This window comes from Myodes glareolus, chromosome 13 (genome assembly GCF_982192425.1).
Source record: "Myodes glareolus chromosome 13, mMyoGla1.1, whole genome shotgun sequence".
Lineage (NCBI taxonomy): Eukaryota > Metazoa > Chordata > Mammalia > Rodentia > Cricetidae > Myodes > Myodes glareolus.
The window spans coordinates 41219401-41245976 of NC_142038.1; the positions used below are offsets into that span (position 1 = coordinate 41219401).

Below are 26576 nucleotides of genomic sequence, written 5' to 3' on the forward strand. Positions count from 1 at the left end.
ACGGCCAATAGTGAGATGGGAGCAAGGACAGGTGGGACTCACAGGCAGAGAGTATAAATAGAAGGCGAGATCTGGGAGAGAGAGAAGGAGGAGGAGCAATGAGAGAACAAGGGGAGGAGGGCATTAGGGGCCAGCCAACCCCGCCACCCTGCCACCCCGCCACCCCACCACCCAGCTACCCAGCCACCCAGCCACCCAGCTACCCAACCACCCAGTCACCCAGCTACCCAGCCACCCAGCCATGAAGTAAGAGTGAAAGTAAGATATGCAGAAGAGAAGGAAAAAGTCCAGAGGCAAAAGGTAGTTGGAATAATTTAAGTTAAAAAAGCTGGTCAGAAACAAGTCAAGTTAAGGCTGGGCATTTCTAACTAAGAATAAGGTTCCATGCGATTTATTTGGGAGCTGGGTGGTGGGCCCTCCAAAAGAGCAAAACATCACATAACATGTAGAAAGTACAACCACCCCGATTTTAGGTTATATTATAGAGCTATAACAAAAACAAAAGCAAACGAAGAAAACCCCACAATATCGTATTGGCACAAACACATGTTAATCTATGGAATTGAATTGAAGATCCAAACATAAATCCACAAACCTGATTTTTTATAAAGAAGTCAGAAATACACTTTGGAAAGAAGACAGCATCTTTGACAAATGGTGCTGGTCAAATTGGATGGATGCATGCAGAGGAATCAAAATAGATTTTTATCTATCACCCTGTACAAAACTCAACTCCAAATGGATTGACCTCAACATAATACCTGATATACTGAACTTGATACAAGAGAAAGTGGGGGAATAGCCTTGAACTCATTGGCACAGGAAAAGACTTTCTGAACAGAAAAGAACTTAGTGTCTTTAGCACAGGCACTAAAATCAACAATTAAGAAATGTGACCTTGGGAACCTGAGAAGCTTTGGTACACCAAAGGACACCATTGTACAGACAAAGCAGCTTACAGAATGGGAAAAGAATTTGTTTTTTAACAATTACACATCTGATAGAGGGCTAATGCCCAAAATATATGAAGAACTCAAAAAGTAGATATCAAGGAAACAAATAACCCAATTAAAATATGGAACAGTGATGTGGGATTCCCCTCTGTATGCTGTGAATATATATTATTACCATTGTTTAATAAAGAAGTTTCTTTGGGCCTGTGGTAGGGCAGAATAAAGTGAGGCAGAAAATCTGAACAGAAATACAGAGAGAAAGTAGGCAGAGTCAGGGAGAAGCCATGTAGCTGTCAAAGGAGACAGATGCTAGAACTTTACCCAGTAAGCCACAACCTTGTGGCAATATACAGAATAATAGATATGGGTCAATTTAATATGTAAGAGCTAGCTAGAAATATGCCTAAGCTATTGGGCAAGCAGTGCTGTAATTAATACAGTTTCTATGTGATTATTTGGGTCTGGGAAGCCAAAAAATGAATGAGCAGTCTCCACCTACAGAGTAGATATATAAACAGAAAATTATCAAAAGAGGAAATTGAAATGGCCAAGCAACACTTCAAGAATTATGTTTAACAATCTTAGTCATGAGAAATGGAACATACGAATCAAAACTACTTTGAGATTTCCTTTTACACCCATTAGAATGGCTAAGACCGATAGAATAAGTGACAGTTCATGCTGGGAAGGATGTGGAGTAAGGGGGACACTCATCCATTGCTGGTGGGAAAATGGATTTTTACAGCCACTTTGGAACTCAGTGTGGTGATTCCTCAGAAAGATGGGAATTGAGCTACGTCAAGATTCAGCTATACCACTCTTGGGCATATACCCAAGGGATACTTCATCCTACTTTAGAGACCTTGGTCGGCCATGGTCATTGCTGCTCTATTTGTAACAGTCAGAAATTGGAAACAACCTGGATGTCCCTCAACAGAAGAATGAGTAAAGAAAATGTCATATACTTACATAATGGAGTATTACTTGCCTCTTAAAACAGATGAAATCATGGAATTACAGGTACAAGGATGAAACAAGGGGCTGGAGAGATGGCTCAGTGGTTAAGAGCATAGCCTGCTCTTCCAAAGGTCCTGAGTTCAATTCCCAGCAACTACATGGTGGCTCACAACCATCTGTAATGAGGTCTGGTGCCCTCTTCTGGCCTGCAGGCATACATGTAGACAGAATATTGTATATTGTATGTATACATAATAAATTTAAAAAAGGATGAAACAAGAAAATAAATCATCCTGAGTGAAGTAATTCAGATTCAGAAAGATCAAAGTGGCATGTATTTGCTTTATGTAAATATTATGTGTTAAATCAATGATAACATGATAAGCAAGCTACAATTAATAGAACCACAGAGATTATTGGGTATAGAATAAGCGACCTTGGGACAGATAGATCTGTTAGGAAAGGGAAATTAAATAGTTATAGATGAATGGGGGGGGGCTGGAACAGGAGGATCAAGTATAGAAGGGAAAAGGGGGATGATAGAGGGAATATGGAGAAGACAGCTAAAACTAAGGGCCATTTGAGGGGTAATTTAGAACCCTAATAATTATAAGCTTCCTAAAATATATAAAGCATATATGAAGGCAGTCTAAATTAAATTACCAAATAACTGGGGAGACAGAGCGTCATCTGGCCATTACTTGTCACCAAATGATGCTTCCATTAGATTGTGTTATATCTAATTAAGTTGTTGGCCAAAGGAAATCCCCCAAACAACCCAGGCTGTGGCCAAGATGATGGTGTGAAAGATCTGAGTCAAAGAGACCACAGACACTGACATAAGGAACAGCAAAGAACTCAGCTTATTTGGGGAGCAGCGAGCAGAGTCTTTATTCTTAACCATATTATACGGCTATAGCTCTGATTACAAAATACATAGTGCCATAAGATACCAACCTGCAATGTTCATTTTTTTTCTTATTGGACAAAGAACAGCTCTTTATATGTTATTAATTGCACTTTTCCCCTGTAAGATAAATGTGAAGAACATGACTCCTGACCAAGGAAACACTTGGAGTGTGAAGCCAGTATTCTGTTAAAACTCTGCATTCATTCTCTTGTTTCCAAGGGACATTTGGCAAGAGCAGGTCCTGGCCTCACACAGTTCAGTAAATCTCCATCATTTCCCACTTTTTGTTTAGCCATACCTTGTAACGTAACTTGAATATAGCTGCTCGATGTTGTCATTTTTGATGTTAGAAAGTTTTCTCCAGACAATGAAAAAAAAACAAGTAAGCAATCATGTAAACATTGGAGGAGCTTGCCATCTTTAGTTAATTAAATAAATTTAACTTCCCCAAGTCATCAGCAGTACCTTTTAATAATCCATCTCCAGATAGTCCATGCAACTGTTTTGCCAATGTGTGATTAATATCAGACTGTAATTTTAGTATTTTCTGAGTCATATTACCATGATTTAATAATTGTTTTCTAACCTTATCCCAAGGAAATAAGGACTCATTCTAATACACAGGAGTAACACAGAATTGAATCACATTCCAATCACATCTTAGTGATCATTGTCTTTGTAAGTTAACAACTTGACTATCTAACATAGCTACAGCCGATTCCAAGTCAGTGATTTCAGCATTCAGCATACTATTCGCATGTCTTTGAACATTCCATAATTTTCCTGCATCAGAATGCCGTCTTTGAGCACAGCGTACCTTTTCAATGCTTTGAGGTAGGGCTACTCCAGCAGTGGCAACAGTGGTGGCAATGGTAGTAATTCCTGATATAATGGCAATAATTAGTTCAACCATTCTTTTAGTTCTTCTCTTCATTTGATCCAGTGGAAGGAGATTATTTCCTAGCTTGATCCATCTGTACAGGCATCCAAACGTTAGTCCGAGCTCGAAGTACGTAAATGCTCTGAGAACTCAAATCAACAGGAGCACTAGTATTTTAACATGAATACAAAGAACAATTCGAACAAGACATATATCCTTCAGATTGATTCTGGGTAGTTTATCCAATCATAAACAAACAGGGAAGATTGAACACATGCCATAATATTACAAGATACATTTTTTTTTGGTAAAAGAGAAGATAGTCTCATTATTAGAAGTATTTTTCCATATATTCCCTTTCTAAGCCCGAATGTTATCCAATGGTGATAATTTCCAAAAACTGTTCTTAAGTAGTTCTCTCCATATAAGAACAGAGAGGACAGCCTACCCCCATGCTATACTAACCCCTTAGACCCATTGCTGTGGATGGTGATTATTATTACAGAAACATCTTGAGTCTTTGCCTTTCTGAATGATGTGAGCAGAACCTACAGGGTTCCAAATATCCTCTTGTTTATCAGTCAAAATGACAGCTATTTGATCAGGGTCTTTTCCTAACAGAGAATGGAATGGTAGCCTACCTTTAAATATTAACTGAGAAATATTCATCAGTATGAGAGACTAAGTTTTTAACATTTTATTAGGTTAAAATAGCCATTCAATGATTGTATCATAATTTGGTAAAATATATCTGGTGGAGAACGACGAGATGGAAAAATCATGTACTCTGTTGTTGGGTGGATAGTCATTTGTAAATGTTTTATTTCTTAACATATTGACACACTATTACTAGAAAACATTTTTTGCTGTCTCCAGCAACACTTTTTTGGCATAAAATCTAAAGACTGTTTTTCTAAAATTAATATATACATTCAGCCTCATTATAGCTGCTATTTGTATGGAAATCCCTTTCGATCCCTTTACTTTCAAGTCATTTTGAATCCTCTAAACAAATATTTGTGTCTTACAGATAGAACACATTTAGGTCTTGCTTTTTTTTTGCCTCACTTGAAAATCTTGGTCTTTCTACATAATTATTGATATAGCTGGATTTGTAGATCTCATTTTTTATTTACTCTCTATGTCTCATTCTCATTGACTTCTCTGTTCTGTTTTCACTGACTTCCCTTTCCTTATTTATTTTCTTTCTAATTGACTTAGTGAAGGCTACTAATGTTATGATGAAACACCATGACCAAAAGCAAATTGGAAAGGAAAAGGTTTATTTGGCTTACACTTTCACACCATTGTTCATCATCAAAGGAAGTCAGGACAGGAACTCACACAGGGCAGATACCTCTAGTTTGTATGTCAAGTTGACATAAGACTAGTCAGTGCAGCTCCATTGCTTTAGACAACAGCAACACAACTTATTGAACATGGGGAAGTCGAGCTCATGCCTACGTAGAGCCCTCACCCCTGTAGTCTATCGTTTTTGGTACAGGAAACTACTCTGCAGGCTATGAAAAGAAAAACAAAAACACTAACCTATCCACAAACTCTTTGGTTTGCAATTCTGTCCTACCTCCAAGATATGCTAGTGCAATAATGGTACAATGTTTGTGGTAGTAACCAACCAATATTGGATTTGACTTAAGGCCCACTCTGTGAGGTGTAACCCATACATAACACTGCTTGGGCCAACAAGCATCTAATATTCGATAGCTCAAGGACCTTGGGTAAAACCAAATACTATTGTTATAAAAAATAAATAATAACAGCAACAAACACAACAATAAAATGATTTTCTGTTCTAGTTAATATTTTTTTTTTTACTCTCTACTCTTTGGGGCGTCTACCACCCAGCTCACAAATAATCACATGGAGGCTTATTCTTACTTATGAATGACTGGCCTTAGCTTGACTTATTTCTAGCCAGCTTTTCTTAACTTAAATTATCATCTACCATTTGCCCCTGGGTTTTCACCTTTCTCTATTTCTGTGTATCTTTTCTTTCTTTCTTATTTTGTGTCTGGTTGTGTGGCTGGGTGGCTGGCCCCCCGACATCCTCCTCTCCTTCTTTTTTCCACTCCTCCTCCTTCTTGTTCTTTCCTCCTATTTATTCCCTCTGGCAGCCCTGCCAATCACTCAACCTGCCTAGCTATTGGTCCTTCAACTCTTTATCAGATCAATGAGGCAAAGTAGCACAGCTTCACAGAGTTAAAGAAATGCAACATAAGGATACAGCATCTCTTTGCATCATTAAATGTTGGGGCCTGAACCAACATAAACTAACTCTCTGGGCTGGCGTGGTGGTGTGGGAATAATTGAGACCCAGTTCACACAGCAATATTGGACGGGAGTCTCGGGGTTCATTCAAATCCTGAAGATCACCCGCATTTATTTTCCAAACACCTTTTAACCCCCAAGGTAAACTGAGGGGGAAGTTCATTAACATTCTGTTTCCAGGGTAGCAGGACTAAAGTCATGTCCGCAGCTCTGTCACTAGCTTGGAGTTGACACTTCTTCTCAGGCAATCTCCATAATTACAAAGAAAGGAGACAGCCCCACAGCCTGTCTGAAGATGCCTTTAGCGCTTCTGTTGCTGTTGAGGCTTGAGAGGCTGGCTGTTGGTACAATGCAGAAATATGTGGCCCGTATAACATTGCTCCACAATTAAACAAATGTTCCACAGTAGAGACAAATATAGCACATCTCCAACCAATATTTCACAGCGTTCTACTACATTCCTAGATCAGTGCCTTAGACAGCTGTCAGCAGAGGAGCTTCCTCCTGCAGGAGATGGGAGCAAATACAGAGACCCGCAGCCAGACATTATGCAGAGAATGAGAGACCTTAGAACACTCCACCCTAAAGGGGATTTCTCCATCAAATCTCTCTCTTCAGAGCTCAGGGAAGCTTGTGGAAGAGGAGGCAGAAAGAGTGTAAGAGCCAGAGGGAATAGAGGACACCACGAAAACAAGGCCTTCTAAGCCAACCTGATCAAAACACATATGAACTCACAGAGACTGAGGCAGCACACACAGGGTCTGCACGGGTCTGCACCTTTCATATATATTATGGCTTCCGACTTGGTGTTTTAATGTGGTTCCTGAGTATGCAAATAACTTGGTCTCGGTCTCTTCTGCCTTCTCTTGGGCTCTTTTGTTTGTTTAGTTCAATTCCAATGTGTAAGTTTTTGTTTTATCTTATTATATTTTATTTTATTACCATCCTTAAGAAGTCTGTTTGTTTTCTGGTGAGAATGGATATGGGTGAGAGGGGAGGTGGGGAGGAACTGAGAGCTGAGGAGGGAAGGGAAATTGTAATCAGGACATATTATGTGAGGGGAAAATCTATTTTCAGTAAAAGGAACAAAAATGAGAACCTGCCGCCACACCTTTCAGAAGGAACACATCTTCTTATCTGTTACCTCTGGATCAAAAAGATAATACAGCACCTGTCGGTCCCAGAATCTCGCTGTGCATACCTAGAATGGATGCTTCAGGTATCACCTCTTACCTTACTTAGGTGTTCTGAAATCACAGTTTGCACAAGTGCCTTTATCCATCCCGAAAACGATCTACTTTAAGAACCCTAGCTGCAAAGAATCCTTGGAGGTAAACATTCTAAACATCCTACCTCTGTGGTAATAGATGGCACCGTAAGAAAGACTAAAATAGGCACTGAGCGAGGACCTATCTCTACCTTTGTTCATTGACATAGTGAACACTACTAGATTCACATCCAAAGAAAATAAAGTCTTTTTATCAACAGCTTCTTGCACCTGCGGCAGCATCCACATTAGCCAGAACCAATCTAGATGCCCTTCAGTGGACGGATGGAGAAACAAAGGAAGGTATATTTACAGAATGGGATTATTACTCCTCATCATATAAAAGAATGAAATCCTGTTATTTGGACCAATATAGATGGAACTGGAGAACAATATGCTGAGTGAAACATGCCAGACACAGAAAGACAAATGACGTATGTTCTCACTTATGTAATAGAAACCTGTGAGTCAATCTTGCAGAAGTATGAGATGGAACAGCAGACACAGGAGACAAGGAAAGGAGAGAAAGGGAGTAGAGAAAGAAATTAAGATGACTTTCAGAAAGAGGAAGGGAAGGAGTAAGGAGAGGAGGGAGATAAGCCATAGCTGCTCAGAGGATAGCCTGTCCAGTTTTTTACATTAATATATTACAGTTGAAAACTTTCCAGCATTGCTGGTCTCCCCCAACACCCTGCCCTTTCTGGTTTTGCTTTTTCTTTAAACAAGTCTTGGTATATTAGCTCAAGTTGTCTTGGAATTCATAATCCACCTGCCTCGGTAGGTTAACTAGAGTGGTTACTGGCTTGCACCACCAAACATGGATAACATTTTCTCAGTGTACAGGTTCTTGTGCATTTATAAGAGGATATGGCTTCAATTTAAAATTCTCAGACAAGAATATTTTAGTGGAAAGGAGTTTTCTTTTGTTTTACCTAGGAGCTGACATCTCTGATCAGTTTTCTGTATATTTAATTATGTAGATGGTATTTGGGCTTATTGTTCTAGCTAACGGTAAAACCAGTAACTCTCAGATTACTGCCCGAAACTCCTTTTAAAGCGAGGGATTCAAGTTCATAATCTAGGATGGAATTATTGATTGATATGGTCACAAAATTACAATGCATCTCAAGATGTGTCCTAGTTAGCTTCGTCAACTTGATACAGCCTAGGGTTATCTGAGAGAGGAAGTGTCTACATCAGACTGGTCTGTGGGCACATCTTGACTTTTAATTAATGTAGGAGACCCTGGTTCACTGTGGGCAGCACTATTCCCTGAGCAGGTGGTCTTGGGTTATACATAGAAACTAGACAAGCATGGGTCTATGAGCAAACCTTGCCTGTGTCCTGGGCTCCATTCTTTCCTGTGGTGTTGGTTGCTGTTCTTTTCTGCAGAATCACATTTCTGCTCTTTATTGGGTCATTTACAGCAGTATATAATCCCGCTCTCTACTAGTCCTGACTAAAACAAACAAAATCGGCTTTTGTCATGATGGCCCACAACCTCCTTTTTGACAACCCAACTGTCATGTCTCTCTCGTTACTAGACTGCCAGGCTAGGGCCGATTTACATCTCCTTCTCTAAACTCCCCAAACAAGACTGTTTCCTCTGTCCCTAGGCTCAGTTTCCTGTCTGCAGCCGCTGACTTAGAAGGTTCTAGACCCAGTCATCAGACTTCAGTTTATGTCCTTTCCAGAAATTTCATCAAATATTATTCAAAATAATCTTTGTATGCAATAATCTTTGTAATATGGATGAAGGCGAAATCCACACCTTTGGAGATGCACAGGCGTCTTACCTGTTAGAGGTTCCTCCTATATTTTCTGGAGTCAGGAGCCTGAGTTTGTATCCTGGTCTCTTCCTTTGCTGACTAGTCTTCCTTAACTTCATCCATAAAATGGAGATGAAACTTGCACCCCAAAGCTAAACCTAGCTATTTGTGGCGATGAAACAGAAATGCATAGGAAAGCACCCCCAACAGGGTTGCCAAAGGACTTGCTCTTAAATGCAGCGCTTATTTACTTAATTATATCCCCTCCGAGAAAGACGTGAGAGGAAGAATCTTGCATATGCAATTCAACCAAGAATTCCCCAGATCTAGAACCGCTCCTGGCAGGAGCTACAGTATCAGGAGCTAGAATGGCGAATGCATCCACTTAAACCAGGAGCAGAAGAATGTATAGACGCTAGGTCCATGGCCACTGGTTGCTTCTGAGAAGATCCATTTTTCTCAACTTCCTACACAAAGTCTTAGGAATCTTTCATCTTACAAATAAGTCCTAGGAAGCAGCTATGGTGTTCCTGGCTCTGATACCTGCTTCTGCGCGGAATGATCTTTCTTTGAAAATACTGGATAACATGTATCCCTAGAATTCAACCACATGCTTTCCTTCGCTAAGTGTCACCGGCACTTACAGATATAGAAAACAGTTCTGTCGTATAAAAAACACATATGTTCGTATAACACGAATGCAATTTAAAGGAAGACAATGCATTTCTCAACAGCTATGTGTGGGCGAACAGAACAGACGCCAGCGCTAACAAAGCTCATATCAGTGCAAAACTGAGCAGAGGCGCGCTGCGCCACACCATGCCAAGTCCACCATGCCCCCCTAAGTCGGGTCCAGCATCCTCATCATCAACCCACAAGCCGGCGTAGGCCCCGCCCTTCCACCGGTGTTCTCAGTAGCCATGCCCCGGCACAGCCACGCCCTCGAGCTGCCCGCCCCTGCAAGCCACGCCCCGCTACACCACGCCCTCGTTGCACGCCCCACCCAACCACGCCCCACCAGGCCACGCCCTCGAGCTGCCCTCCCCGCATAGCCACGCCCCTCCAAGCCACACCCCTCCGGCTAGGCGGGGTTGGCTTCGCGCTCCGCCCTAGTGGTCCAGCGGTTCGGAGCCGTCCGCGGAGCGTGGGTGAGCGCCCACTGGAGTCGATCCCGCGCACAGGCGCGGGTGTCTCGGCGAGCAAACATGGCGGCCCTGACGACCGTGGTGGTGGCGGCGGCGGCCACGGCGGTTGCCGGGGCGGTGGCGGGGGCGGGCGCGCCTGCGGGGACCGGCGTGGGAGCGGCGCCGACGCCGCAACAGGTAACGGCGGAGGCTCGGGCCTTGCCCTGGCGAGCCTGGCGTTTGATGGCACTTAGAGCCGGGACCGTGCCGGGCTGGGGTCGGGCCTCAGTGGAAGCTCGGGCCGCCGCTTCCTCGCGCCGTGTGATAGGACTCCCTTTCTTCAAAAATGGGAGCTGGCGATGGGAGCTCTGGGTATTTAAGTAGGCAGTGACCCAGGGCTCCAAGCTAGCTTGGAGAGAGTCTGAGCACCAAGAAATTGGATCCGTTGACTGCATCGGTGCAAAAAAGGTGTTTACCGAGATGGGGATCTTAAGGATCCCATCTCTGCACGGTGGAATGGGAGTCTTTCGTTCAGACGATCAGACCCCTTTTTCTGCTTCAGTTTTTCTCTGTATATAGATAGCACTTAACACCACAGGCTCTGTTCCATATTTTATTCCTGTTTTATATTATATTTCTGCCTCCATGAAAATGTAAGTGCCAGGAGGGTAGACATTTTCAGAAGCTTTAGTCACTGTTGTATTCCTAGCACCAAGGACTGCGCCTGTTGTGTGCCCAAGACAGTGCCTTCAAGATAGTAGGCACTTACTAATAACGTGGTTCAGTCCAGACGTGAAGGAAAGCTACTGTGAGCCGAGGTCTGGCTCCACCTTCCTTTTCTATGGGAATACGGTGTTTTTCTAGCATGAAGTTAAGGAAATTCCATTTAGGGAAGATTTTCTCACACATCCTTTGTTTTTCTCCCTGTTCTCTCTATCTATATGGCTCCCAAAATAGCTTATATTTTAAGGGAAATATAAAATAAAATTTTAAATAGATTATGTAAAATTTTATTAAGTATATTTTAAAATGCCTGACTATTTGGTTGGTTGTGGTGTAATCCCAGCATTCAGGAGGCAAAGGTGGGGATTGTCAAGAGTTAGAGGCCAGTATGGGCTGCACAATCAGAACTTTTCTTAAAAACAAAACAAACAAAATACCCAAAAATAAAACATGGTCTGATTCCAGCGGTTTAATCATGTTGAATGTCTTTTTCCATGAAAACTTTCAGCCATATTGTAGTTCAGTAAGATTTCTTCGCCTAAATCTGTATAGCCGTGTTTTACATGCTGGTGTACCTTCTTACCAGCTTCCTTATACTCTTACTGGCATGCACTATCCTGACTCCGCTCTGGTGATTTGCAATGGTTGTATTTGCTTTACAGGGCTTGAAGCAGAATGTCCTGTGGGACTATTTCACTCTATGATGTTCAGCAATCCCTGGAGACACCTTTGGTTGTCACAATGGGCAGGATGTGGTACTAACTACAAATCCTATTACTACTAACACCTAGTAGAGAGTAGAGACTGGAAGACAGTTCCCCATTGAAAAATTACCTGTTCGACAATGTCAGTATACTGAGATTGAAAATCTCTAAAATATATACCTCACAGCAATGCTGAAGTAGAATTTCTCAAGAATATTAAGTTTTTCTTTTCTTAAGTTAAAGTAGGGGCTGGGAAGATGGCTCCCTTGGTGAAATGCTGGCTGCATACCTTTGAAGACCTGAGTTCATGGCAGGGTGCTACAACATGCACCTGCAATCCCAGTGCTGGAGACCTGGGACTTGCTGGCCAGCCAGCCTGGCCAAACCAGTGAGCTCCGTTATCCATCAGAATAAATAAATCAATAAAATAAGGTGGAGAGCAATTAAGAAAGACAGCTGATGTCAACCACCAACCTCCTCATGTATGTGTACCAACACACCCAGCATACACACGTGAAAAAGTTAGAATCATCGATGTACTATGTTGTGATATTTCGGACAAGTTCATGTGTTGTCAGTCCTTCATACCCTCCTAATATCTACACACACACACACACACACACACACACACACACTGGCAATACAAACTCCGCCCCCTAACACTGAGCTTTAGTATTTGTCGGATGATTGACGAGTATCCGTCCGAACCCTAAAACCACACATGTTTTCTGGAGAAGAGATCATTTTTATTATAGTCTCATGATATTAGAAACCTCTACTTAAAGGTCTAAAGTTCTTGTTGGCAGAGTTCCCCTAACTAAATACCACAGATGGGGTGACTTAAACCATAGAAATGAATGTCCTCACTCTAACAGAGGCTCAATGTCCAAAATCTAGGCACTATGAGATTCCTCTTCTCACTGTTTCATATGGTCTCTGTCCTGTGTTCACGCAGGGAGAGCACGATCTCTGGTGTCACTTAGAGTACTGTGTACACAGTCATTAGGGTAGGGAATGTTACACATTTCTCATCTATTATGAAAAGTAAAATTATCTGTGCTTTTTAGTATTTCTGTATTATATGTTCCTATTTCCTCAGTAGCTTTTTAAGTGTATTGTAGTTTCCTCTAAAATACAACACTCCCTCCCAGAGATAAACTTATTAAGCCTCATAATGTTCTTTTTTTTTTTTTTTTTTTCCTATTTTGGTTTTTCAAGACAGGGTTTCTTTGTAGCATTTGGAGCCTGTCCTGGAACTAGCTCTTGTAGACCAGGCTAGCCTCAAACTCACAGAGATCCGCCTGCCTCTGCCTCCCGACTGCTGGGATTAAAGGCGCGTGCTACCACCACCCGGCTAAGCCTCAGAATGTTCTAAAGGAAGGTAAAACATTGCATCCTGCTTGGAAGATTTTTAAGATTCCAGAGATGGGCTGCATAGATGGCTCAAAGGTTAAGAGCACTTGTATTTCAAGAGGACCTGAGTTTGATTTCCAGCACCCCTCTGCTGACTCAACCATCTGTCCCTCCAGTTCCATGAGCTCCAAATCCTTCTGACCTCTGCAGACAGCAGTCATGTATGTGGTGCACAGATATGCATACAATGAAAATACCCATACATGTAAAATAAAAGTAAACCTTAAAAAAAAAAAAAGACCCCAGATGTCCTAAAGAAATGCTGCTTAAGAAGCAGGAAGTAGACAATCCCAAAGCTTCAAGAAGTTCCCAAAATTGACTAAATGCACTAGGGCCCTTGCTCCTTTCACTTATATAAGCAGGAAGGGCTGCTGAGAGAGACTCTGAGGCTAGCCCAGGTTCCTAGAGGAGGTAGGTAAGAGAAGTACCCTGGAAGAGGCAGGGACCAGCTGCACTGCCTGGAAAAGTTACTGTCCCACTGAGCTGCCTGCCTGCATGTTGTGCAGTGGGCTTCAGGTCTCCAACTTTCGTGAACTGTCGCCCTTGCTGGGTGGGCTTTTGTGATGCAGCTGTCTTTGAGTCATTTCTTCTGTAAGTCACCCCTCACCCATACTTTTGTAAGTTACCCCAGTAAACTCGTTAGTTCACCAAGGTGGATGTCAGCAGTTGTCCTTGCTTAGGGCTATTAGACTTACCAGGCTTCTGCTCACATCTCTTCAGTAATAGCATCCCCAGCACCTTTCAAGGCTGGCTACTCTTCTCAGATTTCCTGTTTGTTCCTAGCAGCTGTTCTTTTAGCCATTTAAGTTACTGATTTATGCCTTTAAAATATTGCAGAACTTTATTTGTGTGTGTGTGTGTGTGTGTGTGTGTGTGTGAGAGAGAGAGAGAGAGAGAGAGAGAGAGAAAGTGTGTGTTTGCGTGAGTACCACAAGGAGCGCATGCAGCATAGCAAGAACTTCACCTGCTGACTGCCACCTTGACAGCCCCCCTTTTTGAAGAATCTAACAGTGTCATACTAGTGGTTTTGAAGCAAGTGTTACCCAGAGACAGGGCTCTAGGCCTTTTGTTTTGGTTCCAGTGGACTTCTCTCTAATGACCTGAATTTTACGTCTCTCAACTGACTGAGATAGTCCCTCAGTAATAACTTCATTCTGTGGAACCTAGGCAGTGGCTCAGTAGGGCAGAGCTAGCTTTCTGGAGGATCGGAGTTTGGCTTCTGGCACCTATGTTGGTGGTAGGCAACTACCTCCAACTCCAACTCCAGGAGATCTGATGCCCTCTTCTGGCCTCTGAGGGCACCCGCATACAAATTCATTCATTCTCTCTGTTCCTCTCTCTCTCTCCCTCCCTCTCTCTGTCTCTCTCCCTCTCTCCCCCTACACACATAATCTAAAAAATGTTTAAAAATTAAAACAGAATGTACATTTCAGAATTCTCTGATTTTAAATGATTTTCAAAATGAATTTCCCATAAAAAGTCATGCATACGTACAAATCAATGGTATATCCAGTTTTGCAAAGCTGAATAATGTTGTTCAAGGCTCTGCACATGCCAATTTCCAGTACCTGTGGTATATAACTGCATCATAGGAGACTTGACAGATGTGATTAAATACCTTAAAACGGGAAGATTATCCTGGGTTCTCTGAGTGGACCCAGTGTGACCCCAAGAATCCCTTTACGATAGGCAGGGAAACCAGAGCTAGTGGCAGGAAGTAGGATGACATGAGCAAGAGAGCAGTTGTGTGAGGAAAGGGTCATGAGCCGAGGAGGGAAGGCAACCTCTCAAAACTGCAAAATGGAAGTGTGCTCTCCCCGGAAGTTTTCAGAAGGAACAAACCCTGAAGATACCTTCAGTTCATAGAATAGTGAACAAATTATATACTTATGTGGCTCAACTGATAAATGAATATAGTATAGAATTATTAAATCAAGCTAATTAATGTATCCATTCCATCATTTTGTTTTGGTAGTCAGATATTTGGAAATTTTCTTTAAACTTTAATCAACTTACTCAAAACTTACTCATGTACTAGGTGTCTCTTACTGCTTTACAAAATACCTGACCAGAAGCTGAGGGGATGTTTGTTTGGGTCTCATGATTGAAGGGAGATGATCTACTGAGGAGGGGAAACGCCAGTGGGGATGTGAGGCAGCTGGTCACATTGTGTCCATGGTCAGGAAGCAGAGAAGGAGGAATTCTGGGACTTGGCCCCAGACACCAGCCCGCAGAATGATGCTGCTGCCCACATATGGAGTAGTACAGCTGACCAGCAGCTACCCATTCCCTTCTTCTCCTTCCTCCAGTCTCTGGTCACCATTGTTCTATTATCTTTTTCTTTTTTTATTATTATTATTTTTTAAATATTTATTTATTTATTTATTATGTATACAATATTCTGTCTGTGTGTTTGCCTGAAGGCCACAAGAGGGCACCAGATCTCATTACAGATGGTTGTGAGCCACCATGTGGTTGCTAGGAATTGAACTCAGGACCTTTGGAAGACCAGGCAATGCTCTTAACCACTGAGCCATCTCTCCAGCCCCCTCTATTATCTTTTTCTATGAAATCAACTTTGCTAAAGAATCTCCATGTAAAAAGACCATGTGGTATTTGTCCCTCTGTTTGGTGTGTTATACTTAGTGTGATGTTCTCTAGGTTCACAGCTTGACTGAGACCTGATTTGCAGAACTGTAAGAGATGAAGTTTGTTGTGGTAGTGACAGGAAGCAGGAAGAAGGACCCGAGAAGGTCTTCATCTTCATCAGACTGGAGTTCCATGCTGGCAGAGGGAAAGGCTGAGACGGAGTGCAAACTGCCGGTTGAGTGTTGATCACATGCTGCTGCAGGAGACTGATCCTCCTCTTCCCAAAAGGACAAAAGAACTCCGTGGCTCACAGTATCCCAGACAGTCTCTGGTCACCTGTTCGCTGACAGCTAAGCTGGCCAAGCAGAGGTTATGGTGCCGCATGAGACAAAGATAAAAGCTTCACAAAATTAGTTCATAAATGGGCTAAACACAAAACAAACTCCAGAAGCCTCAATTTTCGCTTTGCCACAGTATATTGTGTCCATTTCTTAACAGAAAGAAATTGTGAGCTGTAAAGAAATAAATTCACATGTGATAAAATAATAAAATAAAGAAAGAAATTCACATCTAGGAAGGAATAAAGCAGTAAAGAGGAAGACCAGATATAGGGTGTGCTGGACAGGCTTTATAGTAATTATGCTGTGTCTTTTGTTTGTTTTTTACTTTGAGATGGAGACGTGCTATATTGCCTAAGCTGATTTAAAACTGAGTTCAAGAATCCTGCTCTGGCCTCCAGAGCAGTTGAGAGCTGGGACTACAGATGTACTGCATGTACAGCCTTAATCACTTCTAATTAATAAAATGAAACATTATCAAGGAAGTGAATAGAGGACTCAAGAGTGGGGGCAGCTGTCAGTCACATTTGAATATGAAATAAGGGGCAGAATGCATAAAAAATGATTCCAAATCAACAATAAAGAGGCAATTTGTTTTAAAATGAGAAGGGTAAAAAAATTACCTATGACACCAAAATTCTATAGCTAAATGTGTAACAAAATTTAAAATATTTTTACATTAAAACTTATATAACGCTGGGCAGCGGTGGTGCATGCCTTTAATCCCAACACTTGGGAAGCAGAGGCAGGAGGATCTCTGTGAGTTCAAAGCCAGCCTGGTCTACAGAGCGAGTTTCAGGACAGGTTCTAAAGCTACAGAGAAACCCTGTCTAGAAAAATAAAAACCAAACAATAACGAAAAAAAAAACCCCAACTTGTATAGAATATCTATAGTAGTGATTCATATTGGCCAGAGAGTAGTAATAACCCAGTTTTTCATCAGTTTATGACTGATGAGTAGGAAAATGGAAGATAAGTTCATATAATACAAAATTAATTCAGCTGTTAAAGGTGTAAGGTGGGCTAGGCAGGTGGCCCGGTGGAAAAGTGCTTCTAGCGTGAGCATGAGAACCTGGATTTGGGTTCTCCAGCACCATGTGAAAGCCAGGCATGACAGTGCATGTCTAACTGTAGGGCTGGTAGAGCAGTCAGGAGGCTCCCGGGGGCCAGGCATGACAGTGCATGTCTAACTGTAGGGCTGGTAGAGCAGTCAGGAGGCTCCCGGGGGCCAGGCACCCAGCCAGTGAGCTAAATTCAGTGAGTGACCTTGTCTCAGAAATTAACATGGAGACCAGTAGAAAACACCAGACACTGACCTCTGACCTCCACACACATATGAATGCATTCAGACATGAGAACATGTATATACTGCACAATACCCACACAAAACGGATGAGATATAGATCCATAGAATAATTTGAGCAGATCTTAAAACATTATGCTAAGTGAAATAAGCCTTACAACAAAGACTATATGTTTTATAAACCCATTGATCAAAAATAATCAAATTCCTAGAGTTAGAAAACCAGGAGCTGAGAGAAGACGCCATGAGGGAGAGACCGCTAATAGCTCTGCATTTATGCTGGCATGACGAAAATATTCTAGAGCAAGGCAGTGGTGGCGTTGCATAACTTCATAAATATCTAGAAAGATTACTGAATTGTTAACACTTAATAAGTAATGTCTTATGGTATGTGAACTCTGATTTTAAATCTCTGTTCTTGCTCCTAGAAATGTCAAGCCTTGTTTGCTCTCCCTTCTCTCACCCCGTTTCTCGGCAGCTCCTCTTGGTCATAACTACCTTCGAGATACACTTTCCCTTTCCTGTGTCCTTCTCCTGGCCCAGGCAGTTTTACCCTCTCACACCCGGCCTGCACGCCTTCAGCAGCTTCTTCATGACTCTCCCTGCTTCTTGTGCCTCGCTCCGTCAACACACTCCTTGTCAGTTCGTTATGTCCAAACAACAGCTAGACACAGGCTCTTAAAGAACTACGCATGGCAGGACTCCCTAAGCATTTTCTGCGCATCTACCCCACTGCCTGTGAAGTTTCTTGTCAAGATTTATTTTATTTTTAAGTATGTATATGTGGAGGTGGGGTAGGGATGTGGGCACATACACATGAGGCGAGCGGCCTGGGATCTCCTCGAGCTGGAGTTACAGGCCACTGTAAGCCTCCCTTCGTGGATGCTGGGAATTGAACTGAGGTCTTCTGCCTGAGCAGCCTGCACTCTTAACTGCTAAGCCATCTCCCTAATCCCTGACTGAGAAGGTGGGTAAGTTTATAAAACAGGCCGACAAATCATTTACTGATAATAAATCATTAAGGAATTTGTTTTAAAACAATTATTTGGTCTACACATAATTTTACCATTAATTAATGATGAAAGCAAGTTTGCATACTAATAAGGCTGAAAAAAGCTGGATTTCTCCCTTTTTTTGGAGATAGAGTTGAAACACCTTGGAGAAATGCTGGGACTCCTGCTCTGAAGGCTGCTCTCCCAAGAGGCACCTGCCCCTCACCAAGCCTCTCAAGGCAGCCGCTCTTGTTCTCACGCTCCCTTTGAGACCCCATCTATGTAATCTCCGTATGTGTCAGCTTCCTTTCCTGACTGATGCCCTGCGGTTGCCATCTCTTACATTGAACAGCACTGATACACTCAGTAACAGCCCCGGTGACTAAAACATCTATGTATCTAGCGCATGCTTGCCTGTCTACCTGCCTACTCTCATCTCTAACCACCTTTATTAATCTTTTGCCTAAATTGTCTTTTCTCTACTAGCCAGCCTTTCTGGCCCTCAGAATTTGCATAGCTAATCCCTTGACCTAACACCCTCCCATCTGATTGTGCAATGACTGTCTCCCTTTTTCCTTTGATGTGAGTCTTTCAAATAGACCCTTGGGGGTGTTCTAACAGAAAATACAAGCCTCTCCACCTCAGCCCCTTTATTTCCTTTCTATTTATCCCAGTTTCTGGTTTGTTTGTTTTTGTTGTTGTTGTTGTTTGTTTTTTGGTTTTGCCTGCTTTTTATTGTTTATACTTTTCTCTTTAAATCTGCTTTCCTCAAGAGGTTTGACGATACTGGGCCATGCTAGTATAGGTCATCCTTCCCTGCTGCCACCTCAGATCACAGTGTTCAGTTTGTAGATGAGAAGCCACTGTGAATAAGTTACATCCTTTTTTGTAAATAATCCCCAAACACAATATTTCACACTCAATTTAGCATTTTAGGATAGAATTTCTTTTGTCTCTAGAGTATATTTTTATTTTATCTGTATGAATATTTGCCTGCAAGCCTGCGTGTAAACCATGTGCATGTCTGGTCCCTGCAGAGGCCAGAAGAGGGTATCAGAACTGGAATTAGAGTTACAGACCGTTACAAGACGTCAAGTGGGTGCTGGGAACCAAACCTAGGTCTTCCGTAAGAGCACTAAGTGCTCTCAGCCACTGAGCCATCTCTCCAGCTCACAAAGTATGTTTGTAAAGAATCTAGATTGACCATACGATTATCCCCAGAAAACTCTTGATGCTTTATTTCTCTTGACATCTCTTGCCCCTTTTATCACTGGTGATACTTTTGTTCTTTATGCAGAATGATGGCAGCTTTAGTACTTCCGGTGGACTTCGTCCTTCTCAGCTTCAGAACTGGAAGCAGAAAGTTAGTCGGATGAAGAAAGCAGAATTCATACGCACAGCAGAAAAATTAAAGAATCAGTGAGTATAAGAATATTGTCTTCAAATAATATCACTAGCTATTTCATTATGAACAATGTAAAATCAACAGAACTCCACAGTCCCCAGTCCCACATTGTTAGGAAACTTCTTGACAAATATAACAAGAAGAAGGAGGGAGGTGGGAAATGCACAGGTAGTCTATTTAACATAAATTAGTTATAACTGAAAGTTTTCAATTATAATTAATTGTTTTATTTTTATCATTTTATATTAGTGTAATTTAAGGAAAACAAAATAATGTCTATATTTTATATGTCAAATAACAGATTGAATATATTTTATTCTACAGTTTAGGTAGGTCTATATTTTATATGTCAAATAACAGATTGAATATATTTTATTCTACAGTTTAGGTAGGTACTTTATGAACATTTTTAAGTGAAGATTATAGAGAATAAGTCTCTAAGTATCTTCTCCTAGGTTATGAAGTTGGTAAATGATTGATGTAGGGCTAACCCTTCCCTTTAGTTCCTGCCTCCCCACTATTTTCCCCTCCCTATAACATGTGATTTCTTGCTCTCTCTTTCTCTCTCTCTCTCTCTCTCTCTCTCTCTCTCTCTCTCTCTTTCAACATACTGAGTTCACATGGTGCTGCCTCTGTATGCATGGGTATAGGATCATCTATTGAAGCATAGGTAACTTCTCAGGACCTACATCCTGGGAAAAACTTCACCTCCCTCCTCCAGGAGCCACGAATTGCCCGTCGTTTTTCAGCTAGAGGTGGGACATCATTCATGCCAGGCTGGGATGTTGAGTGGCTTGATATTATACATGTGTTGTATAAGCAGTTAGTGTTCTGAGTTCATATGTACAATGTCCATGTCATGTCAGCAATTAATGTTTCACATCTTCTACTTCTAGCACTTATAATATCTCCATACCTCTTCCTCAGAGATCCCCAAGCCTTGGGGGAAAAGGTTGATGTTCCATTTACATCTGAGCACTTGTGGGTCTCTATATTAGTATCTCCCTAAAAGCTTCTGTGGTCAGGGTTGATACACTGACTTATGAGTAGGAAGGTGAGAACTTGGCCCCGGCAGTGCAATGCTATGTCCATTTAGTAGAATAATAGCATTAGGTTCTCCTATAGGGCCTGTGATATAGCCAGTCACAGGCTTTGGCCTAGTGAGCAGTACCAGGCATGAGTTCTGTCTTTTGGAGAGGGCTTTAAATACAATCATAAAGTAGTTGGTTACTATCATAAAGTTGATCCCACTACTGTACCAGTGGTCATGTCTCGCCAGGCCAATTCTTACTGTAGATCACAGGGTCCATAACTGGGTTAGATTACTGAATCCTTTTTTTCTCTCCGAGTAAATAGTATGTTGTCTGTCCTAGTTTGGGTTACTATTGCTGTAATGAACACCACGACCAAAAGTAACTTGGGGAGGAGAGGTTTTATCTGACTTATACTTCCACATCACTGTTCATCATCAAATGGAGAAGAAACTCGAGCCGCCAGAGCCTGGAGGTGTGAACTGACACAGAGAGCACAAAGGGGCGCTGCTTACTGGTTCGTCCCTCTGACTTGTTTATCCTGCTTTCTCATCAAACCCAGGACCACCAGCTCAGGCCACGGTGGATTTGGCCCTCTCACACTAATTACTTAGAAAATGGCCTGAAGCACAGTCTCATGGAGGCATTTTCTCAATTGAGATTTCCCTTTCTCAGATGATTAGCTTGTGTCAAATTGACCTACAAGTAGTCAGCACAGTGTCTTAGTTACTTCTTGATTGCTTTGATAAGACACCATGACCAAGGCTACTTACGGTTTGAGAGGGTTATAGTCTGTGATCATCATCACGAGGAAGATGGCAACAGGAAGGCAGGCAGAGAACTCATATCTTGTGGGAAGCAGAGAGAGAGTTGGAGAGAGAGAAAGAGAGAGAGAGAGAGAGAGAGAGAGAGAGAGAGAGAGAGAGAGAGAGAACACTCTTAGAAAGGCATGAATTCTTTGAAGCCACAAAGCCTCCCCCTAGTGACACACCACTTCCAATGACATTACACCTCCTGATCCTTCTCAAATTGTTCCACTAACTGAATCAAATATTCAGATACATGAGCTTGGGGTCCGTTCTTATTCAGATCACTACTTTCACTCCATGGTCCCCATGGGCTTGTGGTCAAATAATGCAAATAATGCATTTAGTCTAATTTCAAAAGTCTCCAGGGTCTTTGACAGTAGCAACACTGTTTAAAAGTCCAAAGTCTCTTCTGAAACTCAAAACAATCTCTTAATTATAACACCCTGGCTTTGAAGTTTCTGTTAAAGATCAGCTGTTATTCTGATAGGCCTACCTTTATAAGTGACTTGACTTTTTCATGTTGCAGCTTTTATACCTTTTAATTGTTTTGTGATTTTTAATTATAATATGAACAAGGAATTTTTTTTCTAGTTTCTTCTGAGTTCTTTCAGTGTCTTGTATATAGATGGGCCTCTCTCCAGGTTTGGGAAATTTTCTCCTATAAATTTATTCTCTATGCCTTCTTCTTTTCCTATGCCCATGATCCAAAGGTTGGGTATTTTCATGGTGTCTCAGAGCCCCCCTCATTTTATTCATTTATTTAATTGATCATTTACCTTCATTGAGTGATCCAATTTATGCATGTTATCTTCTAGCCCCAATTTTCTCTTTTCTCCATGATCTGTTCTACTGGCTGGGATTTCCACTGAGGTTTTTTGTTGTTGTTGTTGTTGTTAATGAGATTCTTATTTAAAGCATTTCTTATTTTCAGTTTGTGTTTTCTTCAGCAGTTCTCTTTGTTGAATTACATTTTCATGTCTTTGGAATGACGTTCGGCTCAGTCATGTCTTCTCTGAGTTGTTTGAGCATCCTCATTCTTTTGGATGCTTTGTCTGAATGTTCTTTCAGGATGTTTGCAGCAGGTGCCATTCTTAGGAGACCAGTGATTTGTGGAGGGACACGATGCCTTCAGTTTTCGTGTTGTTTCTCTGCTGGGACCTGTGCATCTGGTGTTAGTTTGTTGGTTGACTCTTTCCTTGTCTCTCTCTTTATCCTTCCTTCCTTCCTTCTTTCCTTCCTTCCTTCTAGAATTTTTTTCTTTTTAAAATTCCACCCCCCTTTTTTCTTTCAGTGGTGACATTTGCATTGTTCAGTGGAGAGAAACTAAGCCATAAAAGGGTTGAAGTGAAGGGTTGAAGTGTAATTTTCTTCTGTGGGACTGGTATTTGGGGCTGGTGGCTCTGTCTCAAGTCCTCTTCTGAGAGTCAGGTATTGTCCTGTGTCTGCATGCGCCTCTTGCCTGGATCCGTAACTTTTGCTATGGGTTGTGAAACTCTGTACATGCCTATAGTCTGGTTCTGACCCTGGGTCTGTAGCTTCTGCTAGGATATGTAGAGCTTCCTGATGAGAGCCTGTGAGTCTAACCTGGAGTCAGATCAGATTTCCACACCCAATCCACAGCTTGCACTGAAGCTGCTGGGAAATAAGCAGGGCTTTTCCCTGCCGTCTTCAGCTACCTGGAAGCCATGTTTCTCCTGAGCAGTGCTGCTCTGCCTAAAGCCCACTGCATCACATGACTGGTCCCACTGAAGGCAGGGAATGGTTTGGAATACTGTGTCCTTGAGCTGTTTTTTCAATGATCCTTCAATTTATTGTCCCCCTGGTTTCTGTTCCTCTCAGATCCATTCTGTATATTATAAGATTTCCACTTATTTCATTTTTTTTTGTCATACAGTCCATGTTTTTTCTCTTAAACAGTGGTGTTTACTGAACATTCACTGTTGTCCACAGTATCACAGTATTAGTACATTTGAAAATCAATGTTAATGTTTCTAGTCTATGAGTAGCAAAATGTAACTATCATCACATATCCTGTATCCACAGCAGACATTTCTGTTTGGGTCACAGTAATGTCTCTGGTACCCGATAAGACCTTGCTAGGATTCTCAGCCTTAACAGGGCTTTGGTAGCCATTCTCTGTCTGTTAGAGTTGTTATGTAGGATGAAATCCTTGCAATTCTGCGTTACCTTACATCATCTCACAATGCACGGAGACAGCCCACAGCCCACAGGGCCTGCTCAGTCTCACCGTTTCTCCCATTGTGGCTGTCAGTGTAAACCTTTCTCTGTGCTGCAAGGTGGAAAGCACTGGGAAATGATGGAGAGCATTGCCTCTCAGGTTCTGTGCAGTGACGCCAAGGGCTGGAGACATCCAGCTGTGTATTAGATTCAGGACTAGAGGGTAAATATTAAATACTTAGGTATTCTTAACATTTAGGGTAAATATCTTGTGGGAGAAGGAAAACAAACATTGAGAAAATTGATTTCTCCACCAACTTTAAGAAAGCCTCCTTAGTAGGATATTTGGTTTTGTTTTTCTTGAGGATGGTAACTAACAATTTGAACCTCAGAGCCAAAGGTTTCTGTATTTTCAAAGGAAATATGTAATAGTTTAAATTATAGTTGTTTAAAATTGAACTTAACAAGTAAGTCCAATTTTAGCTAAAGTTAGGTAATGTTTTGACCCCTTAACCTTATTAGTCTAAATAATTATATTCCTTTTTAAATGTAATTGAATGTAAAATACCAATTATTTTGAATATCTTCATTTTTTAAACAACTAAAATATACTTAATTCATATTTCTACCATCTGTTTCTTTTCCTAAAGAGTTATTGTTATAGAAAAAGATAAACACAGTCATTTCTACAACCAAAGAGGGGACTTCAGAACTGAGCACAGCATGCTGGAAGAGCTGGAGAACAAACTGATAAACAGCAGGAAGATCGAGAGTAAGTTGGGTTCAAGGTGAATTACAAACTGTTAAGTGATCTAAAGACTAGTGGTGGCCTGTGTTGTACTTGTGCATTGACTGTTGTTCAGTGGAGATACATGACTGGTGATAAGTTTGTTTCTTAAGGACATGTATTTACTTTATTTTGAAGTTCATTCTAACTGAATTGTTTTCTTTTTCTTCCATATTAATAGGTTAGACTTGATTTTGAATTAATTAAGTCAGCAAAAACTGTTAATATTTAAAAAATTAAAATACTTCATTTCCTGTGCTATCTGGGTCTAACTCATCAATAACTTTGGCATTGCTGACTGCTAATACTAGACCCAGTAAACATCAGTAGAGTCAGAGTCAACGCCACTGACCATACAAAGAGATAAGAACAGGCCATGCCCAAGCCCAAGTTTCCTTGTCAACGTTCTAAAGCCTACAGTTTCTACCTCCAGAGAACTGTGTCTGATACTGAGATGAAATACAAGAGAATACCTTACAGCTTATACTGTGAAGGTGTTGTTGTTTGTTATGTACATTAATCATTGTCATAGGAGCTGAGAATACCTTGTAGAGTCTGCACTTTGCAAAAATCCTTATAATACAAAAGCCACTTAGAATTGCTCATGGAAGAAATAATGGCCATTACTAAGCTTTAAAACATTGATTTGCAAGAAGAAAGAAAAACACTGATTTTCTAGGTAGAGATTAAACTGCTCCTGATACTGTCTTATTACACTTAAAATAATTCTAGTGATTTTTTCTTTCTAAATATAGGGTCATACCATTTTAAAAAGTCATCTTCTGTCAGGTAGTAGCAAGATTCATTTTCGCCTTCTGCTGGAATGAGGAAAGGGATAGGATAGAGATACCGCCTACCAAGTGTCCATTCCTGGATTCGGAAAGAAATCTAGATGGTGATGTCCTAGGGATTGCTACTTGCTCTTCTGCAGACACTGGCAGGCTGTTCTTTCATTGCCTGCTATGTCCTTAAACAGAGGATCTGAACTCTGTATTTTAGGCGACTTGTTTTGCCCTTTCTTTAGTTCCTTTGAAGCAAAGTCTCCTGTGGCCCAGACTGACTTTGACCTCCCTCACTTGCCAATGCTGACCTCGAACTCTTGAGCCTCCTGCCCATTTCCCAATGCTGGCATTATGGACACGTGCCACCATGTCCAACTCATTTTTCTTTTTCAATGCAGCTCTAATTTAATTACTGTTTTCTGTCCTTTTGTTTGTCATTCATGATGAATATTGTATACCTAACAAAGGAGGGAACACCTGGTCTCTATGCAAAGAGACACATTCTTCTTCATGGGTCACAACTCTGAAGAAGCAAATAACTATCCCTTACTCAGGGACCATGCCTTGGTTTTTGATAAATGCCTAAATTTTTATTGCCTGTGAATAGCTGTACATTGTTTCATTTCCAAATAACAAAATAAGATTGCATAATTGTATATGGGCCATGGCAAAAAATAAACCACTTGCTAGTTATTTAACTTTGCTGACAAAGTTCTTCCTTCCGTTCCTTTACCTGCTTCCACCTGTCTGTCACCCGCCCTCTTTGTTGCCTCCCGACTGCTGCAGTTTCCCTGTCAGTGCGGCCACATTGTCCCTCAGGAGAATTTCTTCAATTAAATCCCAGTAGAGGACCAAGCTTTCTAATAAAGGGTTGATGTTTCTGTGTCTTGTTGAACTTTGAAATTTTGTAGAGTGGAACTTCAAAAGTGGAGCTCAGGGGCTGGAGAGACGCTGGCACCAGTTGATTTTGCAAAAGACTGGAGTTAGTTCCCAGCACTCACTCTGGGAGACTCTCAGCCTCCTGTAAGATAGCTCCAGGGGATTCAGTGTTCTTGTCTGGCCTCTGCTGGTGCCTACACACGTGTGTGAGCATATACATACAGACATAGAGACATATATATCATGATAAAAAGAACTTTACAACAAAGAATTTGCTTGAAATCTTGTATGTTTGTCTTAAAGTGGAACCATGCCAAAGTCAAATATTCATACTTGGAGGCCCTGTCACCAAACCTATTGATCAATAAAAAACTTTTGGAGTTTTATGCTTGTGACAAGTTGAAAAAACAAACCAAAACAAAAGTAAACAAACAAAAGGAGGCTGCATAGACTACTTGATTATGACAGAACGATCCTGTCGTTTGCATAGCTAG

General features: G+C 41.4%; 1 protein-coding gene across 3 annotated transcripts in view; it reads left to right on the forward strand.

Moving 5' to 3' along the window:
• The window catches only part of Ccdc112 (coiled-coil domain containing 112), a 57182-nt gene that overhangs the window by 19869 nt on the left and 10737 nt on the right, over window positions 1-26576 (forward strand). For 2 of the 3 annotated variants that reach the window (XM_085699904.2, XM_085699903.2), the window contains 2 exons: window positions 19509-19630; window positions 24285-24406. In XM_085699904.2, coding sequence (XP_085556030.2) covers window positions 19584-19630; window positions 24285-24406 — 169 coding nt within the window. In that variant the 5' untranslated portion in view covers window positions 19509-19583. Of the gene's footprint in view, window positions 1-10139; window positions 10348-19508; window positions 19631-24284; window positions 24407-26576 lie in introns of those variants that run through there. The other variant, XM_048419158.3, reaches the window with a different exon arrangement.